The sequence below is a fragment of the Branchiostoma floridae genome, chromosome 12 (assembly GCF_000003815.2).
Source record: "Branchiostoma floridae strain S238N-H82 chromosome 12, Bfl_VNyyK, whole genome shotgun sequence".
Classification (NCBI taxonomy): domain Eukaryota; kingdom Metazoa; phylum Chordata; class Leptocardii; order Amphioxiformes; family Branchiostomatidae; genus Branchiostoma; species Branchiostoma floridae.
Genome location: NC_049990.1, coordinates 13,400,490 through 13,428,278, shown reverse-complemented (window position 1 = coordinate 13,428,278; position 27,789 = coordinate 13,400,490). Strand labels below are relative to the sequence as shown.

The window sequence follows — 27,789 nt, the reverse complement described above, 5'->3', positions numbered from 1 at the left end:
TTTCATTGAGCGCCGGGGGGAAAAAAAACAAGGTACTTTTCGGTAGTCAAAATGCTTTCGGTCTTCTCGTTACGGGTTTTTCTATGGGATTCAAGTGATCAAAGTAACGCACATTTTCTTAAAGATTCTGGAAGTTCCACCGTATGGGGTCGCTTTTCGGTGACCGAAGGGTTCGCTTAGCGGTTATTCCAGGCGAAACTTCATTCGCTTTCAAGCCATGTAGAAAAAAAACAAAGTAATTTTCAGTAGTCAAAATGCTTTCTGTCTTCTCGTTACGGGTTTTTCTATGGGATTCAAGTGATCAAAGTAACGCACATTTTCTTAAAGATTCTGGAAGTTCCACCGTATGGGGTCGCTTTTCGGTGACCGAAGGGTTCGCTTAGCGGTTATTCCAGGCGAAACTTCATTCGCTTTCAAGCCATGTAGAAAAAAAACAAAGTAATTTTCAGTAGTCAAAATGCTTTCTGTCTTCTCGTTACGGGTTTTTCTATGGGATTCAAGTGATCAAAGTAACGCACATTTTCTTAAAGATTCTGGAAGTCCACCGTATGGGGTCGCTTTTCAGTGACCGAAGGGTTCGCTTAGCGGTTATTCCGGGCGAAACTTCATTCGCTTTCAAGCCATGTAGAAAAAAAAACAAAGTAATTTTCAGTACTCAAAATGCTTTCTGTCTTCTCGTTACGGGTTTTTCTATGGGATTCAAGTGATCAAAGTAACGCACATTTTCTTAAAGATTCTGGAAGTTCCACCGTATGGGGTCGCTTTTCGGTGACCGAAGGGTTCGCTTAGCGGTTATTCCAGGCGAAACTTCATTCGCTTTCAAGCCATGTAGAAAAAAAAAAAAAAGAAGTAATTTTTAGTAGTCAAAATGCTTTCTGTCTTCTCGTTACGGGTTTTACTATGGGATTCAAGTGATGAAAGTAACGCACAGTTTGTTTAAGATTCTGGAAGTTCCACCGTATGGGGTCGCTTTTCGGTGGCCGAAGGATTCGCTTAGCGGTTATTCCAGGCGAAACTTCATTCGCTTTCAAGCCATGTAGAAAAAAAAGCAAAGAAATTTTTAGTACTGAAAATGCTTTCTGTCTTCTCGTTACGGGTTTTACTATGGGATTCAAGTGATCAAAGTAACGCACACTTTGTTTAAGATTTTGGAAGTTCCACCGTATGGGGTCGCTTTTCGGTGACCGAAGGGTTCGCTTAGCGGTTATTCCAGGCGAAACTTCATTCGCTTTCAAGCCATGTAGAAAAGAAACAAAGTAATTTTTAGTACTCAAAATGCTTTCTGTCTTCTCGGTACGGGCTTTTCTATGGGATTCAAGTGATCAAAGTAACGCACACTTTGTTTAAGACCCCGGAAGTTCCACTAACTTACATCAGCGCAAAGGCTTTTTTTTCTGTGGGTGCATCGGTGCCCCTAAAATATTTCCACAGGTTGGCATAAGTCAAGATAACAAAGTATATGTCAGTCTACTCTCCATCTAAGTATAAGAAAGATAATAAAATGTCTGTCACAACATGTTTAGGGATTCTAAGTTAGAATTTGGGTTCGTCGACATTTTAAATTCAATGCTCCAAAACTTAATTCCGCTAGTGGTCAAGGTGGCATTAGTCCTTCCCTACAAAGGCAAGGTATTGCACTGCATTTTGTTTCCAAATCCTACATGCCAAGGGATAGGCACTGAGTCTTCTGTATTTTTTACAGTGGTAGTAAGGCGGCTAATGTAATACTCTTTCTGATATCACAGGAATTTGTACGGAATGTGACAGTGGTCCTGGCGGAAGGCGTCTTGGTGCCTCCTCTCGTTCTGGTTTTCCTTCGAAGTCTTCATCCATCAGCTTTTTCAAAAGACATTCCGTGACTTTATGTTTAGATGTCTTGATGGACATGGGACCTTTCCCAGACATTTGACAAGGTATTGCATTGTATGTTGTTTATAATTAGGCAGTATTGGCAGTGTGTATTAAATAACGGGGTAGCAATTGTAGTAGCATCTGAACCGACGGCAATGCCTTTCCCAGACATTTGACAATGTATACTCGAATCACTGCATTTTGTGAAAGTAGGCTTTTAGTAACAATGCTTGTGTTGGTAGTGTTAATTACCAAAAAGGTTCCGTAATCATGTCAATATATCCGGATTTATAATTGTACTGAAGCTACCGTCTGTCGATGAATTCCGTTGCGTTCGCAAGTGTAACTTTACAGTTTCAATTTCTGGACTTGAACAATGTCAAGCACAAAAATTGTTTAGTCTCTTACTTATCTGACTTCTTGTGTTTTCTTCTTTCACTTATCTGACTTCTAATTGTGCACAACCGTTCAGTCTGTTGTTTTGTACAGAAGTGGTAAGGCAACTGATGCATGTCTGTTTTATTTTCATCGTCTTTTCTACAGGCAATGTCTGGACGTGCTAAGGGTAAGGTGGGCAGAGGAGGTGTCAGGCGTCACAGTCACGAAGGCGCTGCACAACATCCGGGGAGACAGTGGTCCTGGCGGAAGGCGTCTTGGTGCCTCCTCTCGTTGTGTGTTTCCTTGGAAGTCTTCATCAGCTTCTTCAGAAGACATTAAATGGATGGCCCCTTCTCCCCACACTCTTTGCCCCTCAGGAAACAAATGGTCCTTCCCTTGCCTGTCGCTGAGTGAAATGGTCTCTTCTCCCCACAACCCTAACCCCTTGTGAAATGGATGCCCCCTTCTCCGCACATCATGAATGGGGCCTAAAAGTAATGCCATATACTAGTAGTTAAGTATTAATGATGCAAATCGGAACCCACTTTGCATAATTGATGAAGAAATTGTCTAAATCTGCCATGTTCCACTATATGACCATTGCAACATGTGACATTTGTAACTGAGAAAGAAAAGAATACTGATTGATAGAGGCCTAATTTGCATAATCAACGAGAAAATGCCATAATCCAATTGTGGTGAATGTCGTGCATTTCTTATTTGTGGTATTTGGAAGTTATGTACACGTGAACATTCACCATTGATTGTGCACATGAGGACCTCAATTAATACATCTGTTGTTAAGATTGGCGAAGGTATGCGGTCGTGGAACTCTAGTTTTGGTATCTTTTGACCAGGACATGCTATGGTCTTCATTTTTTGTGTGGTAGATAGCTTGTGATGTAAGGAAAAGGTGATACATGTTTGGGCCCCCTAGCAGCTTGCTCTGGAAATGCAAGGGAGTTTTTTTCTTCTTCAAAATCTCCCAATAAAGGAACATAACGGAACATGGGAACTACGGATTTCCATGACATTTAGTTTGCAGGTATCTCCAACAGAGATGTACATATTGACGTGCAATGTACGCAAATTAGGATTTAATTTGCATACTTAATGAGGAAAATCCGTGTGCCTAGTGTTTTCCATTATAGGACTTAAATACATGCAACTTATGTTGTTTGTGGTAGGTGAAAGATTAGCAGATACCAATTATTTCATAATTCTTCTAAGTACATGTAGTAAATGATGGAATTGTCAACATTGTGACCAGTGTAAGTGAGTTAAATGTGTACATAGCCGAGCATAAATTATGCAGATGTGCGTCATTTGCATAATCAGAATATTTCATGGAGATTTGAGGTGTCCGAACTCTTGTTGTCCATTGTTTCGCGCTCTTGCATTATTTTTGTAATTTGCGGTTTATATCATCCATAAAAATGTGATTACTTGGTGTGACTTAATTTGGCAAAGTGAAGAAACATAGAAAGGCAATGTCAGATGTAGAAAGTACATGTATATTGCGATAGACGTCAAGAAATGACATCTTAAGTAGTGAACTAAAAAAAAACTTTCATTGTTTAACGTTTGGTGCATGCATAATAAACGAAGATATTGCAGATTATATATTTATATATAACGTTATAGATATACTCAAGAAACAATATTGATTATCTATACTGATATGGAATAAATCAGCAAATGAAATTTCACGTTGCTATCTACAGATTGACTTGATTTTACCACGCTAAATTCCACCCATCATAAAGATTGTAGAGCCGTCGTTCCTACGTACTCTCCAAGCAGATGGTAGGCTTTGGCTTGGATTGGACGTTTTTATAGGGTTTATCTATATTTTGTTAGGTTGTGTTTTTGTCAGCCAACCAAATAGAAAACCTGACAAAGTAGAAAACCCGATCAACACATCAACAAAGTCGTCCACGTTTAAAAACAAGCTGAGCCTAACATCTGCTTGGAGATTAACAACATTCCTACTTTGTTGGTTCAATATACTGACTTTATATATACCTTTAACTTTATCTAGTCCTCATATCCTGGGTCAACATAGATAAATTTGATCCCTGTTTAAATATATTCTCTCTAAATGAAGGTTATATTATATAAACTCTATTAGAATTCACATTTTTTTCCTGTTTCACCCTATCGTTTGGTAACGTTATCATTTAGTTCCTACACCCCTACAGAAGATAATGTTGGAGTCCGGTCCAGTTCCGATTTTGATATTTCCACAATGGCGACGCTGCGTCCCAACAGCGGGACAGGTTCGGGATATTTTCAGTCGTCTCGACGCCAAAGAAGTCGTGTTGGAGCCCCAGTGGTTTAGAACTGAAGCTCACAGACCCACGCAACCAGAGACAGAGGATAGCCATACGGGAATTTCATACGAAACTCGGAATTCGAACTCGTCTAGTAGGCACGAGGAGGTGCATGTGCCCCCCCCCCCCTGTAAGTAAGGTTCGTACGTTTTTGCATAGTGATTTGTGCGTCTCCCATAAGATTCGTAGGAATTTCATAAGGTTCCTGCAAAAGCTAATAAGCACCCCTGATCCTATTGCATGTCGTCCTTTATTGAGCACAGCTGTGGTATCATTTGGTGGTGAGAGCTTATTGAAAATCTGAGCACTGCCTGTGCTGCTGGGACAGCCATTATTTCAAGGTTTCAGAATTTGCTGCATGTGTTACCCTCGTTCTGTCCACTTTAGATGATGTTTAGGGAGCCCAGAGGTGACACAAGAGCGACTAGGAGACTGGAGTTGAGACGACGTGAACTGATCTTTATTTCTTTTCCCAGGCTACTCCCCGACGCATGCGTGTCGGCTCGGACTATCCCATTATCCATAAAGGGGGTTATTTCTACATGGCAACACTCTCCCCTCTTTTAAAGTCATCTCGGAACAATAACAATAAGAAACTATTAATGAACACATATATATGGTTGTTTAGTACTATGAAAAATAAAGGATATATTCTATTCTATTCTCCTTTGCGTTAGCCTCTTTTTTTTTTCTTTAGCTTTGGCACCGATAACATCTTTAACCTTGGCACTGATAACATCTTTAACTTTGGCACAGATAGCATCTTCAATAAACTGGCTTCACTGCTACTAACAGAAACTCCAACGTACTGACTGTTTTAGAACAGTTAACACGACATTAGGCCTGGTCTAAATTCTGAGCTGGAAGTCCTGCAGAGTCCACACAACTGGAATCCATCAGTCTCTTTGTTATCCATCAATAACCAACATACATGTCTCTCAAATATGGAATGATTTTCCACAATAACCTTGCATTTACTGTCCACAATATAATTGTCCCATGAGACTCTTCTCATTCAGCGGGTAATCCACAGGCACAGCGGCACTGGTGCAGCGGGTAATCCACAGGAATAGTAATCCACTGCAGTTCACAGTCTACACGAATAACAGGTACTCCATCCCCTTAGCTGGGCGCGTACATGCGAATTATCGGTATTAACTGTCCACAGTGAAGGCACGACTGATATAATTGCCCAGGATGCCCTGCTCCCGCGTTCCACATGTTCAGTGGCCATGGTGTCCCCACATTCCACTCTGCTGCATTTACTGTGTTCACCGTTGGTACTCTCAAGTAGCCTGGTTGGCCACCCACATCATATGTGAGAGTCCGTGGTGGTCTCCTATTTCGTCTTGGTCTGTTCTCTTCTACTTCTGCTGGTTCTGGAACCTCCTCAGCACCCTGAGACACACAGGGCTGGTCCTCAGACTCAACTTCACCATCAGTTTCTTCATCCCTTTCACTACCTGTACTTCCTCTCTGGTCTTCTTGTTCAGCTCCAATTTCGACTCTGTTGTCTGCAAGTTCTCCTTCCTCATTATCACTCCTCTTGTCCTCTCTTTGAGGTGTTTTCCCTTTGCTCCGGTTGTCCACTGGAACCTCTAGAGGCAGTCCGTCACACGGTAGTAGCATATTTCTATGCAACACTGATATCTTTCCCCTTCTGCTTCACAATGATGTGGACTTTGTCCTCCCAGTGGGAACGCAACTTGCCCGGTCCTCCTCTGTCCGTCATATTTCGAACAAGGACCCGGTCACCACTGGACAAACTGAGACCGTGCACCTTTCTGTCGTACTGCTTCTTCCCTTTTGCACCTGTTTTCCTGGCATGCTGACTCGCAATCCTGTAGGCCTCCTGCATGCCACGTTTCCATTTCTTGGCATACTCAGGATATGATTGAACCTCATTCTCCTTGTCTTCAATCCCGAACATAAGGTCCACTGGCAGGCGGGGGTGATGTCCATACAACAGAAAGTGAGGCGAATACCCAGTGCTCTCATGTCGGGTGCAGTTGTACGCATGAACCACTTTGTTAAGAGACGCCTTCCAATCTGTTTTCTGGGATTCTGGGAGAGCACGTAACATCGCTAGCAAAGTCCGATTAAACCTCTCCACCTGACCATTTCCCTGGGGGTGATACGGGGTTGTTCTCGAGGGCGACACTCCACTCAGCTGATGTAGGCGTTGAAACAACCTATTTTCAAACTCTGCTCCCTGGTCATGGTGAATCTTGAGAGGGTACCCAAATCTAGGAATGAAGTCATTAAAGAGCTTCTCTGCCGCTGTTCTCCCTGACTTGTTCCTGGTTGCATATGCTTGAGCGAACCGTGTGAAATGGTCCACAACCACCAAAATGTACTCGTAGCCACCTTTGCTCCTTTCAAGGTGGACATAGTCAATGGACACCAGTTGTAGCGGCTCAGTGGTGATGATGTTAGTAAGTGGGGCTTTGTCTGGAATGTTTGGCTTCCGGCGCTTAATGCACTGACACTTGGAGGTACAGTATTCAATTATGTCTCTCTGCATCTTTGGCCAGTAGAACCGTTGTCTTGCCAGGCTGACAACCCTGTCTGCTCCCAGATGGCCCATTTTGTCATGTAGTTCTTGGTACACAATGTTTCTATATTCCTTCGGGAGCACTACTTGCAGTACTGGACCAGCTCTCCGGCGGAGAATGCCCTCATCATCGATCTGCAGCTTTTTCCACTCCCGCATGTATTCTCTTGTACCAATTGAGTTGTCTTGCCTCTCTCGGGTAGTGGGATTCCTCCCCTCTTCTTTCAGCTCTATCACCTTTCTAATGGCCGAGTCCCGACGTTGCGCTTCACCGATCTCCTCCTTGCTCAATGGTCCTATACTTGCACTCTTGTCTTCAGGTGGTAGACTGTCAATGTTCGTAGTGATAGCACTTATCCATGTGGCATCTCCTTGATCCACTGCCTGCATGGCTTGGATGGTGGCACTCAGTACATCACCACTCACTTCTTCTGTGCAGGTAGCCATAAACTGCTCAGCATCTCCTGGACCTGGTACTCTTGACAGCACATCTGCATCTGCATTAGCTTTCCCAGGTCGGTACTTGATGCTGAAGTTATAGTCCACCAACTCTGCCACCCATCGGTGACCTGTCGCATTCAACTTGGCCGTGCTCAGAACGTAGGTGAGTGGATTATTGTCGGTATATACTTCAAAAGATGGGGCGTAGTACAGGTAGTCTCGGAACTTCTCAGTAATGGACCACTTGAGAGCCAAGAACTCCAACTTCCCCGAGTGCATGTGGTAATTCTTCTCTGCCGGTGACAGTGTCCGTGAACCATATGCAATCACCCGGAGCTTGCCCTCTTGCTGTTGATATAATACTGCGCCCAAACCAGTGGCTGATGCATCTGTGTGCAGGATAAATGGTTTCTCAAAGTCAGGGTAGGCCATCACAGGTGGGCTGGTCAGTTGTTCTGTCAGTTGATTAAGGATATCTTGGTGTTCCTCAGTCCACTGGACTGGTTGCTTCGCAGCACTGTCCGACAGCAGGTCGTACAGTGGTTTAGCAATTCTACTGAAGTCCTTGATGTACGTCCTGTAGTACCCGAGGAACCCAAGCACCCGTCGTACATCTCCTACAGTAGTGGGCTTCTTGTCTCTGATTGCCTTGACTGCTGCTGTATCTTCTGGATCCATCGTGTACCCATCTGCAGTGACTAGCTTCCCGACATACCTCACCTGTCGTCGGAACATCACACATTTCTTTGGCTTCAACTTACAGCCATGTTCCTGGAACCTGCGCAACACTCTCCTGATGCGCTCGACATGTGACTCAAAGCCTTCGCTGTAGACCATGGTGTCATCCATATACGGTTCGCATATTTCATGGCTCAAGCCCTCGAGTACTTCTTCCATATGCCGTTGGAATGCTGGAGGCGCGTTCTTTAATCCCATGGGGACGCGAACCCACTCATAGAGTCCGTATGGCGTTACAAATGCTGTGTATTTCCTACTTTCTTCCTCCATGTACCCCTGATGGTACGCCTTTCCTAGATCCAGTACAGAGAACCATGTGTTTCCCTTCAACCTGTTGAGCACATCTTGAATCCTCGGGAGGGGCTGGCGATCTGGCACTGTTTTCTCGTTCAGTGCCCGGTAATCAATACATAGTCTCATTCCTCCATCCTTCTTCCGTACGCACACCATTGGTGATGAATATGGTGATTTGGATTTCTGGATCCATTCTTGGTTAATCAAATCTTCGATATATTCCTTAACCTCCTTGTACAGTGGGGTGGGAATTGACACGTAATTCTTCTGAACTGGTTCTTTATCAGTCAGGTTGATGTTTAACTTGAGCCCCTCCATGCTGCCAATGTCCTGGTCATCCCTCGAAAAGGCCTGACACTCTTCCCTCAGCATCTGTCTAACGATCTCTTCTTGATCCTCTTCTAAGTGGGAGAGGTCTACCGGTGGATCCCACAATTCCCCCAGCTCATTACTCGCCTTCCTCACTGTGTTCACTTGAACTGGCTCTGACTGCGGAGGTTTTTCAGACTCGGAATCTTCAGACACTCTCTGCAGCTCAATGGGAACTGCTGACCTAATCGTCTCAACTCGACCCAGAACCGTTTTCGCTGGGAGGTGAATGTCGTACCTGCTAGTGTTGGTCACCGGTACTTTGACCATTCCAGATGGGCTGACTGATGTAAGGACAGGTCCCACCTCTAAACCTGTGGGCCAATGTCCCGCTTCGTCTGGTTCGAACAGGACCAGCTGCTTCTCTTCCACGGAACCCTTGGGGATTTTGCACCTCACCTGGACTGTAGCCCCCTGAGATAGTCTCACTCTCTTACGACCCACTCGTATGCTTACTGGAGTCACGTTACTGAAATCTTCAATCATGTTCACGAGGGCAGCTGCCTTCTGTGGTGGGACGGGCATCACTTTGGTAAGCAATGTTGGACAGTCATCCTTACAGCACTTCTGAATCTCTTCAATCACATTGTACCCTATAATCGGTTGTACTTGGTTATTGTCGGACGTTGTCAGAAATGGTACAATCAGTTCAGGTGACTGGTCTTCACTTAATCTGAACCTCACTTCAACCCAGCCACTGTAGGGAATCGGAGTGCCATTGGCCGCTTGTAAACTAAAACTTGTCGAGTCCTCCAGGATCTCTATCACTTGTCGAACCTCAACTCCAGGTAAGTGTTCCTCCCTCCACCTGTCTGACATGATGCTTACCTGGGCTCCCGTATCCCACAGAGCCATAACTGGTTTATTGTCCATGAGGCATGCTACTTGACACTTATTTCCAATCAGTTTGGTGATCTTCGTTCGTTGAGTTGGAGTTAGATGTGAAGCCGACATGGCGTTGATGTGAACTTGCTGATTATTTCTAGTTGGTGTTCCTGTTGGCTGTTGATTATTGTCACTGTCGGTGTTGGTTGTTGTTTCTTCCTTTCGTTGTTGACGGGGTTGTTTGTGGGACTGTCTTGAGCTGTTTAGGACGACCCCTCGTCCCTTGGGGGTGTCCTCGCGGCGTTTCCCTGTTTCCAGCACCGTCTGGCAATATGGTTGCTTCCGCCGCAGCGGAAGCAGTGCCCACACCACTCTGCCTCATTCTGGATACACCTGTCACACCGCCGCCTGGAGGTTGCTGATGTTGTGACAACCCGCACATTGGCTGTACCAGACAACACCTGGTCTGTTCGGGGTGGGTTGCGCGGGCGTGCCCCTTCAAACAGACCACGGCCATGTGCAATCAGGTACTGCCCGCTCATCTTCCCTAACTCCTCCAGAGACTTCGGTTTCCTCTCCCGCAGGTGGACTGACAAATCCACAGGGCACAGATCCAGGAATTGTTCCTGGATGATCAAGTCACAAATTCCTTCATATGTCTTGGGGGTATCAGACAGCTCGATCCACCTGTTCAGGTAACCCCTAAGACGTACAATGTACTGGTCCGGCCCTTCCCCCTCCTGAGGAACTTCAGACCTGAACTTCTTCTTGAACCCGTCTTCCGTAAGTTCATATCTCTTAAGAATGGCATCCTTCACTTTCTTGTAATCTTTTGCATCATCATCCGATAGCCTGCTATAAACTTCCAGTGCCCTCCCCGTGAGTAGGGCGCTCAGTAGGGACGCCCACGTGTTTTCCGCCCAGTGGTTAGCACGTGCAAATCTCTCAAACCTCAAGAGGTACTCGTCTATTCCTTCGCCTTCTGTGAAGCTTGGTAATCTTGGCGTCTTCGCCTTGACCTCCTCCGCATTTTGCTTTTGTACCGCTTTAATTTCAGCTTGTTTCAGCTTTAGGGCCTCTAGCTCCAACTCATGCTTCCTCTGAGCATCTCTTTCCCTTGCCCTCTCGTCCCTCTCAATGGCCTGTTGTTTTTCGACATACTCGAGGATACTCGGCCCTTCTAGGCCCATTTTCGTGGCCTGCTCTATGAGCGTGTCCGTCATGGTTGGTTCACGTCAAGAATCTACCCGCTACACAAAAAGTACAACACTCCTGAACTTAGTTCCTCCGATAAAGAACTGCCGCCCTCCCCCTCTACAACCGCAGCGCCATCTTGTTGACCTCTGAACTATTTGTTTACAACAAATTGACCTCTCTGACCTGTGGTCACGTGTCTTCTTTGGCGCGAATCCTTTTCTGTCACAACGTCGGGTTCCAGTGGCGGTCAAACTTCTCCTGTCGTGATCATCCGATCGGCTCCCTTTCCTCTAAGTTTTACGATCTCGGTGGAACCTCCATTTTGTTACCCTCGTTCTGTCCACTTTAGATGATGTTTAGGGAGCCCAGAGGTGACACAAGAGCGACTAGGAGACTGGAGTTGAGACGACGTGAACTGATCTTTATTTCTTTTCCCCGGCTACTCCCCGACGCATGCGTGTCGGCTCGGACTATCCCATTATCCATAAAGGGGGTTATTTCTACATGGCAACACATGCAAACATGACTGATGAGTCCCGAACGCTTCCGGAGATATTCAATTTGCGTATATACTCGAATCAGATTCAATGCAACTGCAAGCAGTGACCTTGAACGACTGGTCATGGTCAAAGTAGACTTTGGGCCCTCTGGTGTGCAACCTTGGTACTGCAGCAGAACTTCTGGTCTTCTGTCCTGGACATGTTCTGGTCTTCATTTTTTTTTATGGCAGATAGCTCTAGTAGTCAGAATGAAGTGGAGTTTGACACCAATGTGGTGTATGTTTGGGCCACATAGCAGCTTGCTCTGGAACTGCACGTTCTATTAAAATCTTTTCCACCTGTTATAGGAAAGTCAGGACAACCTTGTAACATGGAGCTGAGACGTTCATCCCATGGACCCCTGTCGTCTCCCCCCATCCTGTCATCTCCCCCCACCCTGTCGTCTCCCCCCACCCTGGAACGCCTCGTGGACGGGACTTTACTGGACGTCTCCGCAGCTTTTCATGGAAGCTGGCTCAAAACTAGGATACAGGAGGAGTTTGGCTTGTCGGTGGTGGAGAGACAAAGGGACATAGAGAGGTACATGCATGTAGATAAAGTATCTATCACTTAGTATCAGAGTGACAGAGCATCACTCACTTTTTACCTGCCATACAGACTGCCGTACAGACTGACCCTACGGCCACTACTAGCTAGGGGGCTGAGTTTGTGAGTGAGAGACAAGTTTTCACAAATTTATTTACATGCCTGTACATGCAGGTACATAGAAATTTACTGACACTAACCAACTTTTCACTGGCTCGAAATTTAATTGATGTTGCAACTTTATTTGCAGCAAGGAAATTCTTTTATTTTTTAGTTAAGAAAAGCGCTTTGATAACTACAAGACTGAGGTGTTAGGAGTCTTCTGCTTGCTAAATTTATGCTCTATGTGGGTGTCATGTACAATGTTTTTGTAGGCGATGAAGATTGATATTCTCTACATATTCTTGCTTTACGTGTCATCGGACAAGCCATTGGGAGAGAAAATTAGCAAAGGACAGGGTTAGACAAGTTATCTAAAATTCATGTGTCCTATCGGGCAAATACTAACAATTTACTTGCCTAACCAAGGAGGTTTTATCAAACTTGATTATTCAGATTATACTATGTGTACAAAGGGTTATATGTGTACCTTAACCCTGTGCCTGGACCTACTAGTATCCATGTACATTTTGTAACTAATATTGTTTAAGCAAAGGTCCAGACCTGGCCAGCTGGTGTACTGAAACAAACTAAATCACCATTTATAATTGGACACCATTTTTTCAGAATAAAGCTAGTAAATCTCATCTTAAAGATTACAATTTCGATAAAGGTGAAGATTGAGAAAACTTGGAAACTTAATGTGTAAATTCTCAAACAACGAAGACAATTTACCACTAAAAAAGACAGATCTGTACCTGTTAATGTACTAGTATAGGTAATTGACTATAATTGTTTAGATACAGGTACTCTCATCTCTCAAATAAACGTACCGGTACGTTTATTTTTTTCCGCCTCAAAATCCACCCGGTACGTCCTTATTTTAGACGGTACGTTTATTTTGTTTTTAAATTGGGGCTTTCTTTACTAACCAAGGACCCCAAAAATATTGAAATTTTGGTATTTTCTGCCCATATTTCCGCTGTATTTTTGCTTAATATTCACTATTTTTCGGACGAGGCATCGCGGATTTCCCTGTCGCTAGCGCTATGACCCAAACATAACTAGGGATGCGTACCGGTACGCAGGACCAGTTCTGGACTTGCAAAAACGTTTCGGTTCAGGTCCAAAAATACCGGAACACAAGTGATTCGGCACTGGACTCGTAAAAAATATATCCTTTTCGTTTTAGACCATCTTTAACCTTCCAAAAATCTTGAAATGTTGCGCTGAACAAAGACGAAAACATCGAGGTCACATGCTACACACACAGTCGCTTACTTCCATAAATTCTCTATCAAAACACAGAAATTAACCACCAACCAAACAAATTAAAAAGTTACCAATACTTTTCCACTATTTTTTCACCCGTAGTCAACTTGTTTTAATGTTCCAGCAACGAAAAAATCATTCCAAAACAAAGCATAGCGTTCAATCGGCTCGAAAAGATCCGCCATGTTGGATTCATCAACTCACGCCGAATCTCGCGGTAATGCGCGAGAGAATCATATATTTTCTGCAGTACCGGTATTTCTCGATAGGGGGCAGTGTCTATGACCTCCTTGGTTTCTGCAACATTGAAAATAGCACAAGTGGTGAATAAGGTATTCTAAGTTGGAATGTTTCTTCAAAATGTTATTTTGTAACAATGATTATAAAATAAACTTCTTTTTTTATTTCTTCAATTTTTATTTTCATTCATTTTTTTACTTTTATTTTAATCTTTGTTGATGGTGTGACACTCAGATAAAGAAAATATGTGCAATAATATAGGAATTATTCTGTTCATTATTTATACAATTAACTGATATGGTAATAAAAATTAAAAAAGATAAAAATAACTGATATGGTACTGAGGCATAAATAAATACCTGCTTATCATCTTCTCTTGGACTGAAGTAGCATGGGCACAGTTTACATGTCAATTTGGTATTTTTCCGGGGGTACTTTTATTCCAGGGGGTACTTTTATTAGATTTTGAAGATTTGTCCGGGGGGTACTTTTATTCCAGGGGGTACTTCTATTTGAGAGGTGAGAGTACTAGTACGTAAGCTGTTAAGGTACTAGGTATACCTGAACCTCTGCACCTCTACCTGTACCTGCTCTTAAGATGGTACACCTCTAACTATACATGCATGGTATGTATGTATTACCTGGAGAACTTTATCAGTAATTGACAGTACAATAACTTATAAGCACCTGTTCTTCACGCAATTCTGTGGTGTGCTATGATTGAGAGAGTCATGTTCATCCGTGCAACCAGCATGACTGGTTGATGATGATGTTACAATTTAGCATGACAACTGACAAGACAGACAAAACAGACAAGACGAGACAGACAAAAACATGCACATCAGAAGTGGCCCAGGTATGCTGCAACAGCAACATGTTACTGGAGAAAATGATGTGTTTATCATTTATTATGTAAGTATTGCTTGAGAAATAGCAGTAAATGTGGCAGTAGTATGATGAAGGCTGTTATACACTGTACATACAGGTGTGTTTTGAAAAAATCAACTTAAAGACATCATTTACTATGATTTAGCTACCAGTATCCTAGCTTTAAGTTTAACAATAACACTATGTACCGTTAGTGGTAACTGTGAATGTGATGATGATGATGATGATGATATCCCACAACAGGGCAAGGTCGTCATTCCAGCAGAGGATAGAGTCCTTTATAGTGAGGAAAGCTGACGTCCTGTTCCAGACCAGAGCTGCCTCACATGTGCACCAGGCACACGCAGGGAAGGATGAGGAAGGTCAGGATTTACATAGTACTGATAATCTTTATAAGCTATGGAACCAAGAGAGTGATATCGTTTGATAACAAGTTACATACGGCTCACATTGTTTTTTCTGTGATTTTTCCCTAGATTTCACAAGACTCATTAGGCCCTTATTTCAGGCTTGACTATGGATTTCAGTGTGAAGTAAGGTTGCTAAGGCTGTGAGCTGACAAATAAATAATAATTGATTACCTGTATTTAGTCCCTTCCCACGAGTGAGGAAAGTGATACTGTGACAGATGATACATATGATGCTTTATGCTATCAAAGTTTCCATGGACTTCATGTACATTGTATGTCTGTATCCTCTGTCCAGACTACTATGCTGTCCTTCCACCCCTGGAGCAGTTTATGGGTGTCCCATTACTCCCTGCCAAAGAGAGATTCTACAAGGTAGGCACAACTTTCTAAAACTTATATTGTAATTGTGATGATGAATATTTGGCATTTAAATGACCTACGGCCAGAAGAATATTAGTCATGAATTGTCCAATATGCAGATTGAGGGTGCGCACTTCAATGTGGTCCCTGCCAAAAGAAAGACTCAGCATGGGTTAAAAATGCCTAAATTTTAAAAACAGACACTATAAACATAAAATCTTTAGTGACAAAACATGCATATGGTATGACAGACAACAAGTCTTTTATTCCTGTATTCAAGGGGTCCATTTTGATTTCTCTGCTTAGAACTCAACATTTATGGTATAGATGAACGAAAACCACTATTGGTGGTCATGCCCCTGTTGTAACTTGTAGTGAATGCACAAAAGTTGTGTGGCCCACTGGACCAGGGCTACAGAAATGGAGATGGGTGCTTTCCTGGTGTGGAATGAGTTTAACTATTCAAAAGGTTGGCAAAGAGATGCTAAATAAAATGTAGTAACCTAGCTAGTATCACTTACAATTTGGCAACTACTCATGACTGGGTATATCGATATTAGAAGAATGCCTGCCTCCCCTATTGCAGTTGGTGCAGTCCGGGGACACAGTGGTTGGGAAGATCGTCAGTGTGAAGGATTTTGGTTTCTTCGTCCAGCTGTTGTGTCTGACCGGTGGCATGGCCAGAGACATCCAGGACATGGACATCACTGTAGGTCTACCTATGATTTAGGGTCTTATTGGGCCTTGCTTCAAATGGGTTGGATTCAAGGTTTGAATCTACAAAATTAATGTACATGATTGCATATTATTGGTATCAAAGTAGCAATATCTGATTTACAGATACAGTAGTAATAGATACATTTATATGTTATATCTTGGCTGAAATAATGGTCCACATGGGTGTTATGGTTCCTTATTGTACAGTATGGCCCATGGCCAGGTGTTTTATTGCTCAGACTTCCATCAAATGACTTTAACACAATTTGCATGCGAAGAGAAAGTGCTATGCCGGTGTCACTACAAATGTTTGGAAGTCATCTGGAATATGTTTGGAAGATATAGACCTTGATTTTTTTTGCAGAGTAGGACAGAGTGATCATTTTTTGTTTGTTTGTTTGTTTGTTTGTTTATGTGTCCAGGCTCTATGCCAGTCCTCAGACCTGCCATCTCATGGAGCTCACCAGAGGCCTATAGAGTATTACCACACTAATGACATCATCCAAGGTACGTCTATAGAGTATTACCACACTAATGACACCATCCAAGGTAAGTCTATAGAGTATTACCACACTAACGACATCATCCAAGGTACGTCTATAGACTATTACCACACTAACGACATCATCCAAGGTACGTCTATAGAGTATTACCACACTAACGACATCATCCAAGGTACGTCTATAGAGTATTACCACACTAACGACATCATCCAAGGTACGTCTATAGAGTATTACCACACTAACGACATCATCCAAGGTACGTCTATAGAGTATTACCACACTAACGACATCATCCAAGGTACGTCTATAGAGTATTACCACACTAACGACATCATCCAAGGTACGTCTATAGAGTATTACCACACTAACGACATCATCCAAGGTACGTCTATAGAGTATTACCACAATAACAACATCATCCAAGGTACGTCTGATTTGTGATTCGTTTGACTGTTTGTTTTTCTGGACATTGTGGTCAGCGTAACCTCTAAACCTAAAGAACTTCTGGACGGATTGCTATCATCGAACGATAACTGAACATCAAAGGAATGAAAGATATCCAAGAATTTTTGTAATAACAATCACAACGACATAAAAGTATGCAATTTAAGACATAATTTGCATAACTAATGCTGAAATTCTACAATTGCAATGTTTCTTCTGTACTTCCAGCTGTTGTGAAGACAGTGTCTCCAGTAGATGAGAGGATTAGCATTTCCCTCCGACACAACCACTTACCAGAGCTGGCATCCCAAGTCTATTTGGTAAGCTATATGTAACCATAGTGTGTGTGTTGCTTGTGTACACTCCTGACATCAAATGTGTGTCATGGTCTTAGGATTCATGCTTTTGTTTATGATCATTATGCTTGATTGAGGACCATTACACTTATTTTCAACTAGCGTGAATATGGTGCTTTGTATATATTGTTACTAATGTATGTTTATGGTAATTTTGTTATATGCTTATGAATTGAAGAACAATGTTGTTCCTTTGGTAACATGTTTTGCACGTACATTTAATTGTCTTAAACCAACCGTCTGTCAACTTCCTCAGAGCAATTCTGAATGGTTCACTTTGTACTTCAGTGCTTACAGATGCGGCTCCAGATGGTAGATTTAGCAGGGCTCAAAATTCATTTTTGACGACGCCTCAGGGGAGTCGTCAAGTGGTATATATTGCATTCAGTCTGCAAAAATTCTAGGAATTGCACAGGCATTTCCACAGGAATGCAGTATGCTGGGTATGCAAGCCCTCCCCCCCAAATCTGTTCCAGATGTATCTCTGGTATGCAATGGTGGAATTTAGGTCACACCTGCTCCCTGGAGGAATTTGTCCTTTGAAACTAGACAGGGAACTCTGCACAATGGATTACGTTGTCTTGGTTGTTATGTTATGTTATGAAGGATACATTTTCTTTTCTAGAGCTTGTTCAAGCCATAGGCCACAAGCCGGCAGGAAATACTTCTGTAGTGCTCAGCTGTAGGTTTAGGTCACTGGCAGACCATTGTGCTGTACCGGGGATAGTACATTTCTGCTGGCTGTAGGTTTATGTTACAGGTGGGCTAGTATATTGTGCCAGGGATAGTGCGACAGGGAAGTTCCAGTCTATTTCTGATTTGAGCTGTATTGTTGTACCCTCAATCGTCGTCATGGCAATAATACATTTTTATTGCCAGTCTTGTTGGAATTAGGCGCACTGGTACACCCAGCTTAAGAAATTGGGTGCACCAAAAACTTTTTGGGTGCAACACTTATTTAATAAATTGAAGTAATAACCTAGTAATAAAACTAAGTTACAAGCTATCAAATTCTTAAACAAGTACCATGATAGACATTTTTATTATCTTTCTAACACTTAGATGTCAAGAATATGATGTATACTTGTATACTTTGATATCTTTACATACATAAACCTAAGAAAATATTTGGGTGCACCCTGTGCACAGCTCCAATTTTGGGTGCACCTGGGTGCACATGCACCCAGTATTTCGAGCCCTGTTTAGGGTTGGGTTTGCATCTGTAAGCAATGACACCTATCTGCAGTACAACGTGAAACCATTAAAAAGTGTCACTGAAAACGTCAGTTGAATAAACAATTGATAATCTTGTTATTCAGTGACTCACCAACCTGATGAAACTATTCATAGATTGTTATGTTGAACAACAACTTGTGGACATGTTCCATGTTAACATGTGCACCTTTTGTTTGCTCTACTGTCGTAAGGGAATTATAACCAGTGAGGATCTACCTGTTCACTTCAGGTAGGCACTTTTATTTTTGTGTGTGTTTCAAACTTTCATTTGTTTGCATTGCATAACCCGGTAAAACACAACATGGGGTAACAGTGGACTCGTCCCTCAGCTGACTGACATTTATTGCACTACTGTCATCTCTCAGTAAGACATCTGAAGCAGCATAGTTCTAGTTTAGAACCTTTATTTAGACTTTATTTCCTCTACTCTAAACCACAACATGGGGTAACGAACACATCAGGTTTGTACTAAACAGTACAAGCTGCATATCTGGACAGATTTGACACACTGGGAAGAAACCCTACCCTTTCGATAAGTGTGGTGGGTTCTTTTACATGCTCGAGGTGTGGCTCCCCTCAAACACAGGACTTCCATCAAATTTAACCTTTAAATTTAACGATTCCCTATTCGACATTCTTAAACCAAAGGAAGCTAGGGATTAATTTTTACCTGAGTGAAGTGAGGAAAGTGTAAATTCTGCCTTTTCAATGGGCATAACATCAGAGCACATCAGAGGACTCAACCCAAGAACATGAGTCAAATACTCTCATGTCCCTAATAAACATACCCTCCGGAATAAACATACCCCCCGGACAAATTGTCAATATCTAATAAACGTACCCCCCGGAATAAACATACCCCCCGGAAAATTACCAAATTGACATGTATTTAACTGTGACCATGCTACTTCTGTAGCAGGTAAGCAGGTAGGTCTTTCTATTCATTTATGCCTAAGAACCACATCTGATAGTTCTATAAATGATGAGCAGAAGAACTATAGATATCTTGTTCGAATCGTGATGTTTTCTCAATTTTTTTATAAAAGGTAAAAATTCGCAGTGAAACCTGCCTTTAATAGGGGTCACCTGAGTATAGGGGCCGATAACTGGCCATTCGGTCAGTTTTCGTCGGTCCCTTGGATTTTTCCCGTTGACCTAAGCATTAAGAAATAGTCTATAGCGGTCACCTGTCGAATGCGGTCGCGGCCAGACGATTTTCAGTCCGGCCGCTATGCCAACACTCGCGGCCGCCACGGGCGCGTGGCCGGCCGCGTTACGCTGCGCTAAATAGTAAATTATCCACGAGGGGATCACTTTTTTTTCTGTACTACATCAGCAAAATGTCGGTTCAACTCGGACTTTTTATGAAGGAGACATTGAATAAAGGAAACATTGTACAAAATTATGTGATTTTTATGCGAAGTGTTGTTGAATTTACGTGGCGTTTTTTTCTCATCTCAGACTCTTTGCACTTCTACCCTTCTCTACATCGTCATTTCTGTGCAGACTGGAAGGCTGTATGGGCAGATTTTACAAATAGACCGTCCGTTCATGTATCTGATGTTTTATGTTCTTCAAATGCATGTAAGCTGTCCCAATTTTCGTATTCCGCGGGCCAAAAATGGAAACCTCCGTCTTTGCGTTATTCTCGAACATGGCGTCGCAGCAGCTGATAAACAAGGTCACTAGGGGTCAGTGGACGACTCCACTTTTAGCAAGGTAAAATACCGCAGCAAGATTTCTGATGTGTAGCATAAAATACAGTGATTACGGTATAAAAACGATTAAAATCTATTAAATGAAAGTTATTTATGTGAAAACTAGACTAAAGTTGATTTTTGTCAAAGAAATAAGCCTACGTAGAGAAAGTTTTATTTCGACGTGACCATCTCGGCATAATGGCACATGCATCTACAAAGGAAAGCTGTGGCTTAGAAATGATCATGAACTTGCTGTTTTTACCGACGAATTCCTGTCGTTTGTGAGAATTTGCGGCGTCAAAACTCATATCACAAGGGAAACGAAGTTATAGTTGTTATTTTTACGTCCAGCATTTATTATGTGAACGAATCACTCTTCCGCCTCGCTGCCGAAGCGCATGGAACCACAAGACCGGAAATTCCTCGTGCAAGGTGCTGGTTTACGATGTGAACAGAGACTATAAACTGCTACTAAATTAAAACTAAAAGTTATTTATGTAAAAATTGTATTTCATAGCGTCAGTGTGGTGTTTTATTTTCCCCCAAGAACAACATTTACTTCGTAGCGTGAGATCGACCGAAATCACCGAAAGAGTACCGCGTACGCATATACGCTCATGGAAATCCGCGCAATTTCGCCCGAAAAATAGGGAATTTTGAGCAAAAATACCGCGGAAATATGGACAGAAACCCCCAAAATTTCAATTCTTTGAGGGTCTTGGCTTAGCAAAGCCCCAATTTTCAGAAAAAAATAAACGTACCGTCCAAAATAAGAACGTACCGGGTGGATTGTGAGGCTGAAAAAAATAAACGTCCCGGTACGTTTATTAGGGACATGAGAGTACCACCATTTACGCTTTTTAAGAACTGTGTTATTGCAATGGTTTATAAGCTTCGATTTTAACCACTTTGATGTTGTGATGTGAACGGTTTGTAATGACAAGTCGTAATTCAGCCGTGTGGCTGCAATGTCATTGTCATTTCGAAATAAACCAGTCATATACCATAAAGCTCCTTTTAGTTAGTATTTAGTAGCTTTGATTGTCATGTACTTTTTGATCCCAGCCCTCTGTTTTCATGTTGTTCTCCAGATAATTTTTACTCACAAATTTGCCAGAGCGAAGAAAATGACTTTGTGTTTGTGTTGTTAGGAGGAGTCAGGACCTGAAGACCAGCCAGGCCAGCTATGACCTGCTGTTACACAGAGTGTGGGGCTTCAGTAACCCCAGTAATGTGCCATACCTCGGGGGGCTGCTGCACATAGGGGACAAACAACCACCTACACTCATGAGGGGACTGCACAGGTAGGGACCATGGCATATAGCAGGGTTCCAGAAACTTTTGATATCCAAGTGTCAAGTTGCCTATGATCATATCATATCATATCATATCATATCATATCATATCATATCGTATCACATATCATATCATATCATATCTTTTATCAGATCATGATATCATATCATAATATTATATCAGAATACCATATCACAGTATCATATCATAATATCATATCATAATATCATATAATATCATATCATAATATCATATCATAATATCATATCATATCATATCATTGTATCACATCATATATCATCATATCATATCATGTCATTGTATCATATCATTATATCATATCATATCATATAATTCATATCATACCATATGTCATATCATATATCATATCATATTATCATCATATCATATTATATTATATTAAGGCCCCAATCTGGCTGGAAAGGAGTGAATGTAACAATATCACAAAGAGAAATTGAAAACTTTCAGGAAGGTCTTCAATTCAAAAGTCAGTGTAATTGTAACCTTGTGCATTTCTTTGTAAGGCTCATAACCTGTTGGTCACCCCTTGTTGAAACCTTCCAGGTGCCCATTTCCGCAGGAGGACTTTGCTGAATCATTAAGGCAGCACCAGTCATCCAAATGGGCGCTGACTTGGTAAGTACATGTACAAGTATCTCCACTGTTGTCATCAACACACCCGTTCCACTGACATGGCAACCAATACATGGACAACACAGAACACACACACAGGCTTGGATGTGTTTGAAAACCGTAGGGCAAGAACATTAAGAGATTTACTGGCCCGAACTATCTTTCACTTGCCAAAATTTAAATTACTTTTTTTCATAGCTTTTTTACTTCTTTTAGAAATCGAATGCATGTTAAAATGTTTGACAGACATGCAGGCGTCCAACTGCTAATTATGACTGGTTGAACTGCTAATTGATATTGTTATGGACAGTGAGAAATTATTGTTTTCTATTGTTTTCCAGTGTTGGGACTGGAGTGAGAACTTGTGTATTGTTTTCCAGTGTTGGGACTGGATTGAGAACTTGTGTATTGTTTTCCAGTGTTGGGACTGGATTGAGAACTTGTGTATTGTTTTCCAGTGTTGGGACTGGAGTGAGAACTTGTGTATTGTTTTCCAGTGTTGGGACTGGAGTGAGAACTTGTGTATTGTTTTCCAGTGTTGGGACTGGAGTGAGAACTTGTGTATTGTTTTCCAGTGTTGGGACAGGAGTGAGAACTTGTGTATTGTTTTCCAGTGTTGGGACAGGAGTGAGAACTTGTGTATTGTTTTCCAGTGTTGGGACTGGAGTGAGAACTTGTGTATTGTTTTCCAGTGTTGGGACTGGAGTGAGAACTTGTGTATTGTTTTCCAGTGTTGGGACTGGAGTGAGAACTTGTGTATTGTTTTCCAGTGTTGGGACTGGAGTGAGAACTTGTGTATTGTTTTCCAGTGTTGGGACTGGAGTGAGAACTTGTGTATTTTTTCCAGTGTTGGGACTGGAGTGAGAACTTGTGTATTGTTTTCCAGTGTTGGGACTGGAGTGAGAACTTGTGTATTGTTTTCCAGTGTTGGGACTGGAGTGAGAACTTGTGTATTATTTTCCAGTGTTGGGACTGGAGTGAGAACTTGTCTATTATTTTCCAGTGTTGGGACTGGAGTGAGAACTTGTCTATTATTTTCCAGTGTTGGGACTGGAGTGAGAACATGTCTATTATTTTCCAGTGTTGGGACTGGAGTACAACATTTTAAGGCAGGAAGGCATGTGGATGCCATGCAGTGTCTGGAGAAGGCCCTGAACTTTGACCCTTCAAATGTGGAAGCCCTGGTTGTCCGCGGTGCATTGTGAGTAAAGATGTTTGCTCTCCTCTGTGTGTTACTGATTGTACTGCCTAAAGAAGAAGCATAACAAAGTTAGTAACAATACTGTATGTTCCATATGATATGCATGTACATGTATCATAGAAATTGAAAATTTGATAGTTATTCAGGTCATGAGACTTCTAAATGAATTTGTTTTAACTTTTATGGCAGAAATGACTGGGCAAACAAACAGTGTCATGTTGATCAAAATTTTCTCTGTAGTTTTTCTCTGTAGTAAGACACTTGAATGAATGATGCCAGCATGTAATCTACTGTTTTGTTGTTAGAACCTTTGATTTTGCCACACCAAAGGCACATAAACTGTATGAGTATTTGGATACATTATGCATGAGGATGCCTGTTGAAGGGTCCATTCTTACATGGGGGGGGGGGGGCATTTTGGACTAGGATGACAATTTTGCACAAGGTTGATTTTGGAACAGTCCTTTTTTTGCATTAGGATGGATCCAGAATGAATTATTCTGTATTTGCAAAAATTGCCTTCTAATATTGGATCTTTAACTGATTAAAGCTTTATAGGACAAATTGTACAAATGTACCATAAAATGAATTTTGTACTTCTTTTGGCCATCATCATCATCAGTTGTGAGTTGAATGTATCTTCAAGACTGTCCTGCATAACTCTAATATTGCCAGTACACTAACCTACATTGATGATATAGGTTAGTCCTAGGCCTTTATTATTGAAGTTTTTAGTTACAAAACTGTAAACTTTTCTCTTTGGGGAATTGTATTACATTTAGCTTTTGTGAGTACTCTAAGCTGTGTATACTGTATATGGGTTGAGTTTCTTCCTTTTATATAATGATTTCTGGTACTGTTAGGTATGCCAACAGAAACAGCTTACTGCGAGCCATGGAGGATTTTGCTGAGGCCCTGAAGGTGAATCCAGGCCACAACAATGCCAGGAAGTACATGTGTGAGACTCTACTGGCCAGGGGACAGCAGTAAGTCTTCTAAACTTACTTCACTAGTCTGGTGGTGTACCTAAACTCAAGTTTAGGTTCAGGTTCAGATTAAGGTCTAGAGGTTCAGGTTCAGGGTTGGACGTTTATGTGCCTGTGCTGGAAATCCTTTTTTTTTAGTTTACATGATTGTATAATTGAATGTTGGCATAAATTGTTATGGTCAACTGAAGAAATGAATTTGGGGATCAGGTGATCTGGAGGAAACATATAAAACAATGACATATATGAGAATCAGAATGTGTTCAAAGATTTTGCTAGGCTGCATCTCCCACAGACAGCAAAACAGCAATTCAGTGCCAATTAAAGACAAAGAATCTGATGCAGAATCACTAGAAACTGAAATGGTTTAAGCTTGGATGCAAGTTTGCATCATGCAGGGCTTGAAATACCACCTGTATATTCAGGTTAGTGCAGGTAAAATTGGAGCTGTGCAGGTATTTCTGATCTCAATTGTGGCAAATGTTGCCTTGAGGGCAAGCCAAAGTTTATTTTTTTGGTTTTTGCATCATGAACATTTATTTAAGTGCTGTTTTTCTGTGGGGACTGGTATAGTAGGGGAATGAAGTCCTTGATGGTGACAGATGATGTTGTTTAAAGGTTGCAGGAAGATGGAGAGGATGAGGAGGCCATGATGCTGTACAGGAAAGCTCTCCTCATCAACCCAGACTTACAGGAAGCTAAGGAGGCTTTGGAGCAAGTCAGGACCAAACTAGAGGTGAGGAAAAACAGTCAACTCTCCCAGCTCAGCTTGGTACAGGTGATAGCTATTCAGTTTACTGGTTTGGACCAGGCCTCTAGCCTACTCGAAATTTTTTTATCTCAGCCAATTCCCATCGTCGTGAAAACACTATTCCAGGAGTTAGACTGAACTGAGACCTTGAAAAACGGGTTTTGATGAGATTATCGTATGCGAAAGGGCACCGACACACATTGTCAACAATCATAACAATAGCAAAACAAATAGTGTGTGGCTTTTACGGCTGTGGACGGTGTCCCCAAGCCACCTGTAGCTTCCACCAAGGAGCTTTTATCAGATTTTTGTCTGTCAAGGTTGACAGATTGGCTTTAAAATTTTTCCATCACACGCAGCAAATTTCCGTCAATTGACGGAAAAACAGACGCTGGCTAGAGCCCTGGTTTGGACTAAAACGGAAATATGTATGAAGCCTGATCCCGACTAAACTGAATTTGTACTGGATGTATGATGTGTGCCATTCTTGATGCTTTAAGAGAAAGTTTGAAGGAGGGGCCTTGTAGGCTTCTTCCTTCCTCCTGCACATCTTTATGCTTAACTTTTACTTTTACTATTAGAATTGTTTCCTTATGCGTGAATGAATGAATTAAATAAATTAATCTAAACTAAAGACTCCTGCTGTGAGTCAAGTCTTGCTGTTACATCATGTTAAGATTGAGAGGATCAGAGATTGTAAAGCAGGCCCCACTTTTCTGACGTACCATTTGTTCTTGTTCAGGGCCACTAACTAATCTAAATGTGCCTTCTCTTTCCGTGAACCCTGGAAACTACTGCCTGTTTGGACTACTCCCGTTAATTGGCACTACATCAACTGGCACCCTGGGTAACGTTGCTGTTGTTATCGACACATGACCCTGCTTACCGGACTGTGGGTTACTGTCATGTTGCCATCTCCGGTGGTAATGTACATAAAATAAACATCAAAATACAACCTTCTTTATTTGTAACTCCTGCTATCCATATATATGTATATATGTCAAATATCTCACACAAACTACTGCATATGGCTAAAATGTCTGGCATTTTTTTTTTCAATGTAATGATATTTCATAATTACCTGAAACCTCTAAATCTTCATTCTAAACTATTTTCCCTACATCTTTTACTTATCTTTAATCACATCTCTTCTCAATACTGGAATGCTTGATATATATATGTTTTATCATTAATCGTTGATGTCTGAATTCTACTTACTATTGACTGAGTCGTCCTGCTTTTTATTTTTTCTATTGCAATATGATGTGATTGTTGAAACTTTACTTCTTGATGGCTAAAAATTGTTTATGGCTTGGGTGTGGTTGATTTTGTTGTTCCTGTGTGGGACATGGCCCTATGTTGCTACTGCACTGGCTGTGGTAGAACATGAAGACTGTGAGTCAGGTGGACCTCACCACTGACACGGAAGAGCTGCCTGCTGAAATGTCCTTTGCACAAAGTTCCAAGGAAAAGCTGCAGAAGCTGATGGGGGTGGAGGGAAGCAGCAAGGACAAGAGCAGGTTACTTTACAAAACTACACACTGGAATACTAATTCAGGGCTCGAAATACCACCTGCATATGCAGGTTAGTGCAGGTAAAATTGGAGCTGTGCAGGTATTTCTGGTGTCCTCCTGTACCTAACCTGCAATGGTCCAAATACTGGGTTTTATACATAAATATCCTATGATGTAGGTGTATATGGATTGTTATTAGCTGCAGACCTATAAAGTATAAAAGAAAAAATAGCAATGGTTCCTGAACTATTTTAGTATGATCTAATATTCCTAAACTTGGAGTGGTGCAGGTAAAAATAGTCTGGTGCTGGTAATTTTCAATGTTGCCTGCACCAGTGCAGTATGCAGAAAAAAAGTATTTCGAGCCCTGTAATTCAATAATAGAATATGGTGTATCAATCAAGCATTATGTCTTTGTTACTTTAAATTTTTATTTTAGAAGTATTTTGTATTCCTGTAAAGAAACATGAAAACAAGGGACAGCTGAATGTTTTAGTGGCCTGATCCTCTTTCAGTCAGCATTATATCTCAATTCCCTTACATTGTATGCTACAGTCTTCTTGTGAACTTTGATGATGATGTACAATTACAGATTTATCAGATTTTGCCGTAGAACAATTCTGACTGTTGCTCTATGTCCCATTGTAGGAAAAGGAAGAAAAGAAAGAGAAAGCGGTCCAGCTCCAGCTCAGATGAAGGAAACACAACCAAACTAAAGAAAAAGCAAAAATCCTCACCGAAACGGAAGTCAGACAGTGGTTCAGAATCAGGTGTCAGTAGAAGGAATAGTCGTAGCAGTACACCCAGGGAAAGTGGTACCTGGCCAGGAGATGGTCATACGGGTAAGGGAGGTACATGGACAGGACATGGTCATGGTACTGAAGGAGGTACACGGACAAGGCATGGTCCTAGTGGTGAGGGAGGTGCATGGACAGGACAGGGTCATAGTGGTGATCATGAGGGAGGTACACGGACAGAACATAGAGGTGATGGAGGTACACAGACAGGGCGTGGTCATAGTACTGAAGGAGGTACATGGACAGGACATGGTCGCAGTAGTGAGGGAGGTACACGGACAGGATATGGTCATAGTACT

General features: G+C 41.9%; 2 protein-coding genes and 1 long non-coding RNA gene across 3 annotated transcripts in view; 2 read left to right on the top strand and 1 right to left on the bottom strand.

Annotated features, from left to right (window-relative positions):
• Positions 1 to 3,841, top strand: part of LOC118426803 — a 33,210-nt gene extending 29,369 nt beyond the window's left edge. Inside the window, exons 2-3 of the long non-coding RNA XR_004832477.1 lie at positions 1,746 to 1,913; positions 2,395 to 3,841. This is a non-coding gene — a long non-coding RNA (uncharacterized LOC118426803). The remainder of the gene's footprint in view (positions 1 to 1,745; positions 1,914 to 2,394) is intronic.
• Positions 3,842 to 4,444: 603 nt separating this feature from the next.
• LOC118427004 (tetratricopeptide repeat protein 14-like) lies at positions 4,445 to 27,389 on the top strand. Its single transcript, XM_035836639.1, has 15 exons — positions 4,445 to 4,701; positions 11,828 to 12,059; positions 14,808 to 14,926; positions 15,270 to 15,346; positions 15,921 to 16,043; positions 16,474 to 16,558; positions 17,227 to 17,318; positions 18,782 to 18,819; positions 21,442 to 21,594; positions 22,172 to 22,243; positions 23,322 to 23,441; positions 24,305 to 24,427; positions 25,046 to 25,163; positions 26,562 to 26,753; positions 27,342 to 27,389. Exons 2-15 carry the CDS (start codon positions 11,851 to 11,853, stop codon positions 27,387 to 27,389), a joined length of 1,569 nt encoding a protein of 522 aa, XP_035692532.1. The 5' UTR covers positions 4,445 to 4,701; positions 11,828 to 11,850.
• On the bottom strand, positions 10,047 to 11,006 carry LOC118427005. Its single transcript, XM_035836640.1, has one exon. The coding sequence runs from the start codon at positions 11,004 to 11,006 to the stop codon at positions 10,047 to 10,049; it is 960 nt and encodes a 319-aa protein (XP_035692533.1).
• Positions 27,390 to 27,789: the final 400 nt, after the last annotated feature.